The 13,046-nt window shown below is 27.8% G+C and overlaps 2 protein-coding genes across 5 annotated transcripts; both read right to left on the bottom strand.

The window, feature by feature from the left end:
* Positions 1-215: 215 nt before the first annotated feature.
* ACYPI35400 (uncharacterized FAM18-like protein CG5021-like) lies at positions 216-4,573 on the bottom strand. 4 transcript variants are annotated; one of them, XM_008181058.3, is made up of 8 exons: positions 4,422-4,573; positions 4,118-4,357; positions 3,986-4,050; positions 3,199-3,353; positions 2,984-3,063; positions 2,460-2,585; positions 2,245-2,376; positions 293-438 (listed from the first exon to the last, which is right to left on the bottom strand). In XM_008181058.3, exons 2-8 carry the CDS (start codon positions 4,118-4,120, stop codon positions 364-366), a joined length of 636 nt encoding a protein of 211 aa, XP_008179280.1. In that variant the 5' UTR covers positions 4,121-4,357; positions 4,422-4,573; the 3' UTR covers positions 293-363.
* A 3,369-nt stretch (positions 4,574-7,942) lies between these two features.
* On the bottom strand, positions 7,943-12,441 carry LOC100572587. The gene is made up of 4 exons (XM_003241890.4): positions 11,819-12,441; positions 8,761-8,924; positions 8,558-8,683; positions 7,943-8,465 (listed from the first exon to the last, which is right to left on the bottom strand). Exons 1-4 carry the CDS (start codon positions 11,944-11,946, stop codon positions 7,969-7,971), a joined length of 915 nt encoding a protein of 304 aa, XP_003241938.1. The 5' UTR covers positions 11,947-12,441; the 3' UTR covers positions 7,943-7,968.
* Between the last annotated feature and the right edge of the window lie 605 nt (positions 12,442-13,046).

Below are 13,046 nucleotides of genomic sequence, written 5' to 3'. Positions count from 1 at the left end.
CTAGATTCACTTTCCTATCAGAAAAGATACTGTTGAAGAAAATCCAAGCACTTTTACTGTCCTAAAAGGTGATGACAGACACAAAAATAAAAAAATAATAAAAAAAACACACATCATTGTAAAATCAATACATTCATCGTTCCACTCAGAATCTAAAATATATTTTCAAGTGTACTTGTCTGTGTAAACAAATTGTTGTATATTAAAATTCCTTAGTAATGCATGTTTTTTTTATTAGACTTCATAATTTATTTCCCCACATATACAATTATAATATTATATAGTACGGTAATCATAGATACACATAATTATAATTTACATTTAGCCATATAGTTAAAGTAACAATTCATTTTTTCGTTAATGTTAGACAATACCAGTTGGTTTTATATTTGGCGGACTGCTTGGAGTATTATTTAAACTTGACATTGTCTCTCTTACCTGAAAATAATAAAATATATTATTACCATAGTTTTATACGATTAATGAATTGAAAAATATTATTTACATCCATTATATTCAAATTACTGAGTTAAATAATCAAAAGTTACAACATGATATAATAAATAAATTCTAAGTTAATAAAATATATTTATTAAAATATTTAAGAGGACGCCACACCCACATATTTTGTTGCCGCAATTGTAAGAAACGTACAGCATAACAAATTTTATATTCTAAATAATTGTCACTAAAAACTATGTTGTGATCAGTTTTAGAAAAAAATTTTATTGAGAAAATACTGAATAATCCATAGATTTCATTTAGCTATATTGAAATAAAATATTCTTAGGCTTAAATTAACATTATTAACAACATTTTTATAATTATAAAATGGAAATATATAATACAATAAGACAGAGGTTCCCAAATGGTTCACTGTGTGACCCATTTAAAAAATGTTTAAATTTTGGTGTCTTGTAACATACAATTGAGCTTTTTCTTTATGTTTCAATGTGATAGTTAATTATGTGATAACTATTAGTTTTGCAGCGTTGTGGACTGTGGTTACACATCACTGGTACACTTATAAATATCACAAATAATTATCAATGATAAAACTATATTCAAGCATCAGTCGGTAGCGGTTCTGCCGTTAAATTTTTGAGGAGGCAACGATATTGTACCCATCTAGACATGTTAGCACATATCCCCCAATTCTCAAAACTCATTTATTTTGTTTAAAAACCATATTATTTCTTTAAAAATCTGTCAGAAGTTTTTCATTTTCATTATTTCTTATAATTAAAATACCTAACTAGAAATTATTAACTATGTAATTCGGCGCTCACACAGAAAATAAAATAATACAATTTAAATAATAGTAATATAGTATAAATAATAAATATAATATAGTATTGCTATTATACCATTGCTATTGATAATAACTTATTAGTGATAATGTGCAATAAAGTGTATAATCTAAATGATTAATAGTCAGCCACTGAAGCGCTGCAAGTCACAGCCTGTGACGTTTGCCAACTGAGGCTACGGTTATGTGCAGTCTCCACAGAGAATCGCGCATGCGCTATTTTATTACATTTATGTGCGTCTGTGTGTTTACATTTGTGTCATCGATAACGCATCGATAACGGCGGCGGCAGTTGCCTCCTGAGAAAGTTGGTAGTCGCCGCCGATACCGGACGCGTGGAGGGGCAGCCGTACTATGTAGTAATACAGTATATCAGTACAATATTAATATTATATTCCCCTGTTGCGCACGAGAACTGGCCAGTCTCTTACTTATGGGCATCACGGTCTTGTTTAAAGACCATGACCGGGCATGGTACACTCCATAGTCCCTTCAATACATAATTTAAATATATATTTTATTTATTTCCCTTTTATAATAGTGTCTATATTTGAAAATATAAGCACACAACATGTTATAATTTAAATAATATTAACCATGTATTTTCTCTTATTTTCAAGGGAGGCACTGCCTCCCTTGCCTCCCCGGGAAAACCGCCACTGGCATCAGTGTACAATATAATTACATGAAATAAATCTTTTTTTTTTAAACATATATTTTAAAGTAATTTATTATTAAATATTTTATATTATAAAAAATATATAAATAAGTATTTCAAAATGTAATGTGACCTACAAAAAATATTATCATGAGCCACAGTTTGGGAATCTCTAAAATAAGGTATACATTGTTTTGATATAACAAAACTTGGGGCCATGGGGTTATAGAAAGTGAAAATAAAGTTCTTATGAATATAATATGACAAATGTTCTTACTTTTCCGATATTTTGAAAAATAAAACTACTGGCCATTGACGAAATGCCCATGTTTTCTTGATTTCCTCCTTTGCATTTAATATAACCATGCAAATTTGCAATGTTCAAAGTCAACGCTATACTGACCAATAACTATAGAAAAAAGTAGAAATCATATTGCATGGTTGTTAAATCACAATAATAAACCCATACAATAAACTATGTGTTCTAGTTACCATCCATTTAAAATTTATGCTAAATAATGATGTGATAAAGAATAGAATCCACATTCCAGTGACGGACCATAATCCAGCCCAAAATATTCTATATTCACTGGAGTTAACTCGATGCTGCACAGATCCCTGTTGACAAAGGGAACTCATAATATTTGCTGACTATGAGCATATAAAAATTCACAAGTAGTAGATATTAGGTTGAGTTATGAGATAACATGAATTTGTAACAATACAAATATCAGCATATTGTCAAAATATAAATTATTTTCTTACTTCATAAATATATAACATACAAAAATTGATTTCTAAATGTTAAGATTAGAATAGTTCAATGAAAAATCAATATTTTTAAAATCCGTAACATACAAAGTAGTGCAATAGATATAGATAAATGGGCTAATTTTAACCCAAGCTTAACATAATGGAAACCAATTTTGTAATTTTAAGCACTTATTCACGGGTCTTCTATAAAATGATGAAAATACTATTGGTATTGTGGTTAGAAGGAACCCACAATTTCTCACCTTTCGTGATTCATACACCCAATGTGAAACCCCATCATCGTCTACATAATTCCACCATCTCAGGCCAACCATAATACGACCTAAATATCAAAAACAATTATTAAAGTTTGTAGGTATCTATACAATTTTTTAAACAATAAATTTCTCAATATTTTCATCAAAACAAATTTTATATATAATATTATAATACCTATATATCCATGTAGAGAACTAACCTGTTATGTTTTTTACAATCCAGAAGTCCATGGATAATAATAAAATTATAAGAACAAATAATGTGATAAAGCTATCGGTAAATATTCTTCCAAAAAAATAGATGAGAACAGCAGACACTCTGAAGAATAAGTGAAAAAAAGTTACACATGGATGCCTGAAATAAAATAAATAAAATTGTATTTTTTCAAGAGAAAAGTTATTAAGCACAATATATATATAGAATATTTTAAGACATTAAAATATTAGTAAGATTTGGCTGCTGTTAAAAAATGTATAAATATATAAAGTATTAAATTTTAATGTATGACTGTATAAAGTAAATCAAAAAATTTGAGGTATTGAGTTTCAAGTAATAACAAATAACTAGGTATTAAAAAAGTTTGTGTACAATTATATTTTACCCAATATACCAAGAGACTACTGCTTATTTTTACTGGACAATATGTTAATAAAATTCATTAACACGTTCAATGCCGACGTCTGATTTGCTCTAACACAGAATATGGTCTCACCTGGCTCAAACGGTATCCAACAAAATATGTTATATGAACTTATATGGTTCTGAAATACTCGGCTGATAGTGTAGGATTATAGTGTTTGATATGGCTTTACAGTATACATTTTTAATCAAATGGGTACAATATTGGTTTTTAATTTGATTCCGAAACGTGTTGTTTGAAATAATAAATTGTTATATTATTTCCACATTCACAACACTAATCCAACTGCTTCAAAAGCCGCAGTGTATAATATACTGTATAGGTATTCCATTCATATTCAACTTACGGTAATTTTGTAGAATTTGCTGTGTTCTCCTCTCCGAAAGGGATAGTATCGTCGCTGAGTGGGTCCTGTAATCATCAGAACAATCATGGTAACCATAATAAAAATAATGAGATCATAACGATATTGACTTACCATTTATTTGAGTAGCGGACAAGAGACTGTGTTTTAATAAATTGATGAGCGCCGCTTAATTGTGCATCGGTGTTGGGGCTACATAGTATCGAACGATATGATATTCGATATTATAAACATTTGTAATTATAACACTTATAGAACGTAGCCTTTTAAATGATCTAAAATTCAGGACAGAGTTCGACTTAAGCAAGTTGTAGAATATCGTCTACTAGACGTGTATTATAGGTATGATTCGTACTATACAATATTACAAATTACAATATGACCAATGTAGTTATAATACTAATATTATTATAGTTACCTTGAATACGACAACAACGATTGACCATTGACGTTTCACATTAAAGAACCCACGAATTTGTGATAGTGAATTTTGATACGACTGGGCACAGATATCTTGAGCTGTGGTCCGTGGTGCAAACTGCACGTTATCTTGTCTTATCACGACAATTTGGCGCCAATTATATTATTATTCAAAGCCCATATTATAATGAACTGGAAAGCTATTATAATATTATATTATATTAGCGGCGAAGTAATTTTATCGTTGTTAATATACTAAAAAATCGTATTCTAATTTGGACAATTTAAGGAAGGTTCTACCAAACCCCCTCAGCTTAACTCTAGATAATACAGCAATATAGTAGGTAATATTATGCATTTATGCTATACATTTTTTTTTAATTTTACATATAGTATAGCCATAGTACGCCATACACAATATTTATAATTCACAATTATGAATTGCTCACGTTGTCGTGGGGGGATCAGGCGCTCAGCCACCACACCTCCAATATTTAGATTATACTATTGTATTCACAATTTGTTGTTAAACACCGATTATTGTTAAATACCTACACACATATTTATACACTCATAAATTCAAAAATATACAAAAAAATCTATTGGTGTATCTATTTTTAAAAAATTACAAATATATTAGGTATGTTAATAAAAAATACAATTGGAATTTTCAGTATACTTCTGCTTACAAATGTACACATACAAAAAACTGTTTAATTAAATAAATAAAAAAATTAATAGAATATGGAAAATGTAATCATAATTTTTGAGCGTGTAATGAGTATAAATACCATCATGAATATTTACAACATTTTATTTTATTTTTTAAAATTAGAAATTGTTGCGATTGTCAAGTAGCATAGATCCATATTTCAAGACAGGCAGCACACTCGCCTTGCCTCATCGATGATCAGAACGATTTTTAATCACAATTCTGAAAATGCTTTATCTGTTCTCAATGTTCTCATATATTTTTAAATGACTCAATGACACTACCTATTCATAATAATTTTGGTCTTCTTGAATGTAACTGTTTTGGATTGAAATTTTAGTATTGTACTGAGTAATGAGTATGTCTATAACTCCTAACAATTTTTTTAAAGCAATTACTAAAATTATAAATTTACATTTTGTTATTTAAGATTATAATATAATAATAAGAATATATATCTTATTAATAAGAATGCAAAATTATTAAGTTGCTTCAATTTTCTTCAAGAATATCTTGTTCGATGGGAAAGTGAAACTAGTTCGTGCATTTGGGAGATCAAAATTTAAAACTCCAAATTGTTTTCAAAAGCGCCGGGTAAAACAAAATAAAAATTAAGGAACCGGGAATTTTTATGCAAAATCGGTTTTTAACAAAATTAAATTTTCACTGGTTGTTAAGTTGTTTATATTCGCATTTTCTTTACATGATAACATTTTCAGAATTTTTTGATTTGTTTTGAACTGTTTACGGACATTTTCAGTTTCCAGTAGTATTAGTTTTCTTTTCTATGTTATTTGTTGGGTAAAAAAGCTTGAAAATGTAATACAAAGCTCCTACTACATTGTAACAAATGCCAATGACATTAAAAATATGATGGTAAATGCATTTATAATTTATCAAGTTTGGGTTGGTGATTAGAACTTGCCTCAATTTCAAGTCAAACCACTGATCATACAATATACTACCAAATGATTAATTATTATAATAATTTTTAAGTCAAGCTAGCATTGTACAGGTATAATAAAACCGGCTAAGTGCGAGTCGGACTCGCGCACGAAGGGTTCCGTACCATTATCTATAACTAGAGCGCGGATATTTAGGTATTTACATATTTTTATTGACTTTATGCAGCTCTACGAGGATGAGAAATGTGGACGATTTATCCATCAAAGAGTTCGTAGGAAAAAATTTATTTTGCATATTAAAGCATATTTTGGACAATATTTTGAGAATATTTTGCTTATTTTCATATTTTAGAATATATTCTATGGTTTCTAAAACATCATGTATATTGTTAATTTCTCGATTTGTGATTTTTTCTAGCTACAATATTTTATGAAGTACATCACATTTTTATATTCAAATAACTTAGCTGTCACCAGAAGGCATGCAAGTTATGTATTGCTTTTATTAAAATATTTTGGTTTTTTATATATATATTTCATTATATAATCATTTCACATATTATCATTATACCTATGTATGAATTGTTTTACATTTTTTATATTTAAATAATTTACCTGTTACCTACCAAGGGAATGATAGTGTATACTGTATAACTATAAAGTTATATATCGTTTTTATTGAACTATTTTGAAAAAAAAAATTATATTATTTGCATATTTAAAAGTTTAAAGCATATTTAGAGAATATTTTTGGGTTTTTTTAGAGCATATTAGCATCATATTTTAAGCTTTTAAGAACTTTTAAAATCCACGTTCTATCTATAACATATTCACTTTATACAAAATAGGTCAACGCGACGCCATGTCGCGCCTAGAAAACCATACTTTTAGTATTTGTTGTTGTAGCGGCAACATAAATATATCGTCTGTGAAAATGTCATCTGTCTAACTTTCACGGTTCATGAGATGCAGCCTGGTGACAGACGGACGGACAGCGAAACCATAGTAATAGGGTCCCGTTTCATCGTACGGAACCCTAAAAAACTAGAAATTTCGTTACCTACCAAAAAAATTATAAAAATTGATTTTAAAATACAACAAATATTAATGTAAAAATTAATTAAGGTTGACGGTTTAATATCAAGTTCTTATAAGGCCTTCAATAAAATAATAAATTATTGTAAATAAAAAATCTATAAAATCATAAGTTTTTTTAAAAATATTTTTTTGTGTTTTAAAATGTGAATTTTTTTCAGATTTCCTAAGGTTACCTTCGCACTACTTTTTTTATCGTACTATTTTTTCCACAGTTTACAAAAGATCAAAACAGAGATTTGACTATGTTTTTTTTTAATTTAAACTTTTTGATTTGTAATTTAAAATTGACTGCATTCTGCCAGTCTCCACTCTCCAGGTTTAAATACAATATTATTGTTTATTAAAAAAAATTGTACGATTCATAAAATGCATTCACCTATAATTGACCGTGGACATCTCTTAATTTAATTTATACCCAATCCGATTTTTTGTATACATTTTTTAAACTTGAGCCAGCTATTTTAGGTACCTTTGAATAATTTGTCGTCATTAATTTTTGCGTTTTTTAACGCATTAAGTTCCAAACCCTGCTTATTGCAAATAAACGCGAATTGATACTTTTTAGATAGCGATGATATTGATTTTACAACAATATTGTGTTTTTCTAATATTGAATTTTTGTGTATCACGATACGTTGTCAAATACTTTATTAAATTTAAAAAAAAAAAAAACATTTATTTTTATTTCTAAATTAAACAAATTTTATACAAATAAATATTACAATTTGTATGAAATATATTTAATTAAAAGAGTTCATTACATAAATTATGTTTTTTTGACCTCAAATCAGTCTTTGATTACAATGTAAAAATATTAGTTTCTAATACTATTAAATTTTACTGTACCTATGGTCATTTTGAACTATGTTTTGAATATTTTTGTCAACATTTTGAACAGTTTTTTTCCTTAAAGTACGCATATGAGGAAGGGTAAAATGTTTTTGAAGGAAATAATAAGCTTTGGGCCCAAGATGATGAACAGTATGTGCGAATTGTGTTATTTCATTGAGATGTCGTTGACCATTTGGTGTTTTATTTTTGTTTGACAAATAATTTTTTACCAACATATACATTGTTGAGGGTAAATACATTTCACACAATTTGAGACAATTATCTTCAGAGTTTGTTTGTTCTAATTGTTTTTTTAATTCGTTGACAGTTTTTTCTAATTGCTTCTTTAAATTGACTTCTTCAGCTAGTTGCTTCTTAAGTTTAAGTTTTCGTGGTGATTTGGCTGATAAGTAATTTGGAGTTTGGAGACTTACTGAATTTTTTACAATTCCAGTAGTTGTTGGCACATCAAACAAGTTTTTGCTAATATGCTTATCTAAAATAATTTTTTTTTCAAATTATCATAATTTTATATAGTAATTAGTTATATTTAAATATTACTTAAATAGTAAAATATAATTTAAATACCTGATACACTATATTTTGAACAAGACGTACGAGCATCAACTGGGATACCTGGTGGGACATCTTCATCTATTGTAATAGTTTCATAAACATTTTGCGATGTAACTGTTGTTGTTACAGGGGGTTTATCTAAAAACACAGGATACATAATTAATAATGTAGTCATACAATTAATATATAAACTAATTAATTATATATCTACTAACTTTTAAATAATGTTGGAACTGCATTAGATAAGAGTCTATTCTTTTGGAAATTGAACATTCGGTGTTCAAAATGCACTGAACATAATTTATATCTTTTATTCAGATTTTCAAAGTCTACATTCGGCAAATATTTTGAATCACAGTTCTCAACCCAAATAGCACATCTACAAATAATAACAAATAATACTGTTAAAACTAATAATCAGTAGATACTAGAGGTAAATAGTAAACTCTTCAGTTAATGAATAAATATACAATATACAATCAATGACTCTGTAAACACTAAACTTGAGTAACATTTATGAAGAAAATTATTAGTCAACTTATTTTTTATATTATTGTTTTTGGCTTTTGTCAATTTTATCCAATTGACTAGTTAATTAACTAATATTTTAATATTCTACAAGTCTTAACGTCTGTTACCAAATTAATATAGCATATAATTATTAAGAAAAATAACATATCACCACAAACTAAGATTATGTTATATGCATAGATAAAGAGAGGTTTCAATTCAAAAAGGACCGTTTCCATTTTTCTTATTTTTCAAGACAGCTCTTTTTTTGTTTCTCTGATTTTTAAGTGATTTAGATAACTTGTGATATATTGAAAAATCGATTAAAAAAAAATTATAAAAAATTATAAACAAATTTCTGATATCAAGTTTTCTCCTTAAATTTTTTTTAGTATATTTTTAAGTTTAAAGAAAGTGATTTTGAACAAAACATTATTTTTCAAGGAATAAGTCCCTTTTGAATAAAAAACTGGAGTAAGCACCTTTATGTAAGTACCTTTTCATAATAATATTGTAGGTAATTAAATTACAATATAATAAATTACTAGGTAATACTATTACCTATTTAATACTTAAATTAGTATTACCGTAATACTAATTTAAGTTAAACTAAAAAAATTCATAACTTTTTATTTTTATTTTAATAATTTTTTAATTGATAACAATAGATAATATCCATGGATAGGCCACCACGATTTTCCCTCCAAAACTTATCTTGTAATCTATGATTTCTTAAGTTTTATTGAAGTTATGTACGATATTATGACAATATAAAATAAGTTCGTTTTGAAAAAAATTGATTGACAAAATATTAAGTTTGCATTACAATTACATAGGAAAAATAACTTTTTGATAAAAGATAGAAAAAGAACGTTTTGCTCAAAAATTAAGGAAATGGCACATTTTGCTATGAAAAATTTGTTTCTCCAATGCTGGCATATGAGGAAAACGTGATTTTTGTAGGAAATTGAATATAGATCATTTTGATTTAAACGTACACATAGAAAAGGAACGTTTAGCAGAAAACCGCGATTTTTGATCGACTATTTCCATAGATATATACAACAACTAGATAGCCATCGCCTTCTTGTCATCGAAGTCGGCCGCCATTTACAAAGCAAGCAATGTTCACAAAATAATATTATCACAGTATATATGTAAAGATAAATATATATGTATATAAATCAATGTAAAATAAATGTAAGCATTGCCTGCTTTATAAATGGCGGCTGATTTCAACATTGGTCACAAGTCACAACTGTAGTATAAAGACTGCTATCTAGTTGTTGTATATACCTATGACTATTTCATAGGGAATAAGTGAGGTTAGCCAAAAATTAACATCACCATTCGATTTCCCGCCATTATTTCTACTATCATACATAATCTAACTAGAATTTGTCAAAAATGGAAAGTTTCCGTTTTGAATTGAATCCCCTCAACTATACTATTAATATATAATAGTGTATAATTATAGTATATATTAATACCTGTGTTTATATTATGATAACCATAACACTGATATTAAAAAATGATATCATTTTGGTGCCATAATCATAGTCACAATGGAATTATTATGTACATGGTACATCATACAAATTATTAAAAAAGTCAATAGATCTTCAACATTTTGTTGTATAGTGAATAGGTATTAACATATTATAATAACCGTTAATAAGAATGCTTCAGTTCGCAAGGAATGGCATATTGGCATCACTGGTCTTTAGCTAGAAAATAACGTACCACCCGGCACCCAACCACGATGGCTAATTTGGATATTATTCCATTTATTAGTATAAGACCGTAATCGATTGTATTTATAAGTTGTAACCATGACAAAATAGATCATTCTATTTTTTCGCATGTTTATAACGACCCGTTGACTGCATAGTCACATAAATAGATTATAGTATACTGTATGACGTGTAGGTTGACTCAATGCAGTCAGTAGTAATTCAATATCATGGGTTGACTGCTGTATTGTTATCATGTTTCAAGATAATAATTAACTACCTCAAACGGCGCAAACATCGAGATAAAGAATAATATACAAATTACAAACACAATGAATAGGTATATTATATTTCTACACAGTGTACTGACTATTGAATATTGTATATATACAATACACCTTGCTTCTACCAGAATCACAGAATAATAATTATTTGATAGAGTATAAAATTCTTTAACCCTTTAATCGCAAATAATTACTATATGCACAGAAAGGTGTATTTAGTAGGTATTTATCACCTAAACAAATACACCTTAATTCCTAGATAATAATACAAATATATGCCTATACTCATGGCTTAATAAATATTTAACCAAGCTTATACCTATTATTGTTCTGTGCTAATACACAATACACATTACACACAGTTTAGTATTTAGTATAATAGTATCCGATTGAAGAGTCTACTATAGTTAGTTGTAGTTACCATAAGTGCTACAAACGATTTCGCGGTCGCGAGTACGATTTACTTTTAAGCCTGATTAAAGAAAAATATTTTAACATTTTAAACTCAAATTTATTGAAATTAATTTCAATATTTTTCTTTTTTTATTATTGTAATTATAATTAATGTTTTATATTTTTATCGTATTGTGTTTTAAAGTTATTATTCAATATTATTTGTGGCGAGGATACCACAATCTTAATTGCAATCAATCACTTTGGTAACTAGCATGTTCTTTGAACACTCATCTTGAATGAAAATATGCATGTCCTATCTTTGTATAATGTATTATCTATTGCTTTTTTACCTTACTGGATCCTCGGGAAATCTGAAAAACGATAGTTGATCTTCTTCAGCAGTTCTCTTGTAAGTGTTTTTACAAAAACTAAGTGCACACCTAGTGTAATTGCAGTTATATCCCATGTGCTCTGCCATAGTATCATCAAAAAAATAAACGTAAGTGAAAGTTAAAATAAGCACTTTACAAATTTCAAAAAAGGAAATGGCGTTTTTTGGAATTCAGACTTCAGAGTCTTTTCCCATGGGGAATACTCGGCATAGATTTGATAGCAAACTTCGAAATCTTTTAACAAACAGTGTGACCAACGGACAACGCATAAACATAAAGTAAATAAATGGGAATTTCTCAGGTTAGGTTCAGTTAATTTTTTATAAAATCGATACAAGCATTGTTCTATGATACAAGCGAAAAGACGACAAAATATTTCAAGTTTAAAGTTTAAAGTTCCTACGAAATCATATTTTACTAAAAGACCGGTCCTCTTCACGTGTCAACTGTCAAGATAGGTTACTGATAAAGTTTTCGATTTGACTAAAAAGTGCACTGAAATTCCTCTAGCACTACACGACTGTTTTCTATAAATCGAATAGTAAAAAAGGTGGGTAAGTGGATGTCGCTCTGCTGTACAGTAGGTTACGAGTGGGTCACTGTATAATGGATAGTATTAAATTTGAATTCAATTATATAATATCACTGTATAAGAAAAACGATTCTGAGCGGAGACGGTTTGTCAGTCTAGATATAAGACATAATATTATACATTTATATCTATGGTATAAAAAAAAATTTACCTATAATAGATACCTATCATAAATTCCAAATTAATCATATCACATTATCTATTAGGTAATGCGTTATACATCAACAACAAACCGTGGTACTATCATAGATAATATATAATTTATTTATTTATTTATTTATTTAAGTTTTAAACGGGCCAGGCCCAATTACATACATAATAATAATAACAACAATCGATCGTTAAAGTAATATACATAAACAGAATAATTATAGAGAAAAACAAAAAAGGTACAATATTAATTATTATACATACATATTATTTAACATACTTATAGCTATGAATTAACAAGTAAGGAATTACAATAATTTTTGAATGAGTTGAAGTTTGGTGATATGAACAGATCGATATTTAATTTATTTATAGTTTTCATAATTCTATGATGGGGAGTATTGCTTGCGTAATTAGTTACTTCTGTGTTTAGATAGAAAGTGT

Source organism: Acyrthosiphon pisum, chromosome A1 (assembly GCF_005508785.2).
Source record: "Acyrthosiphon pisum isolate AL4f chromosome A1, pea_aphid_22Mar2018_4r6ur, whole genome shotgun sequence".
NCBI lineage: Eukaryota > Metazoa > Arthropoda > Insecta > Hemiptera > Aphididae > Acyrthosiphon > Acyrthosiphon pisum.
This window is presented reverse-complemented; position numbering and strand designations above follow the sequence as displayed.

Bases quoted from the DNA above. Each gene is read 5' to 3' on its own strand.
- ACYPI35400 (XM_008181058.3), bottom strand. The intron at 2,377-2,459 runs GTAACTAGAACA...TTTTTTCTATAG, and splicing joins GCATAAATTTTAAATGGATG to TTATTGGTCAGTATAGCGTT. The intron at 439-2,244 runs GTAAGAACATTT...TATTATTTTCAG, and splicing joins TTTTTCAAAATATCGGAAAA to GTAAGAGAGACAATGTCAAG.
- LOC100572587 (XM_003241890.4), bottom strand. From the start codon at position 11,946: ATGGCAGAGCACATGGGATATAACTGCAATTACACTAGGTGTGCACTT. The intron at 8,925-11,818 runs GTAAAAAAGCAA...TATTATTTGTAG, and splicing joins TTTCCCGAGGATCCAGTAAG to ATGTGCTATTTGGGTTGAGA. The intron at 8,466-8,557 runs GTATTTAAATTA...AAATTATTTTAG, and splicing joins TTCAAAATATAGTGTATCAG to ATAAGCATATTAGCAAAAAC.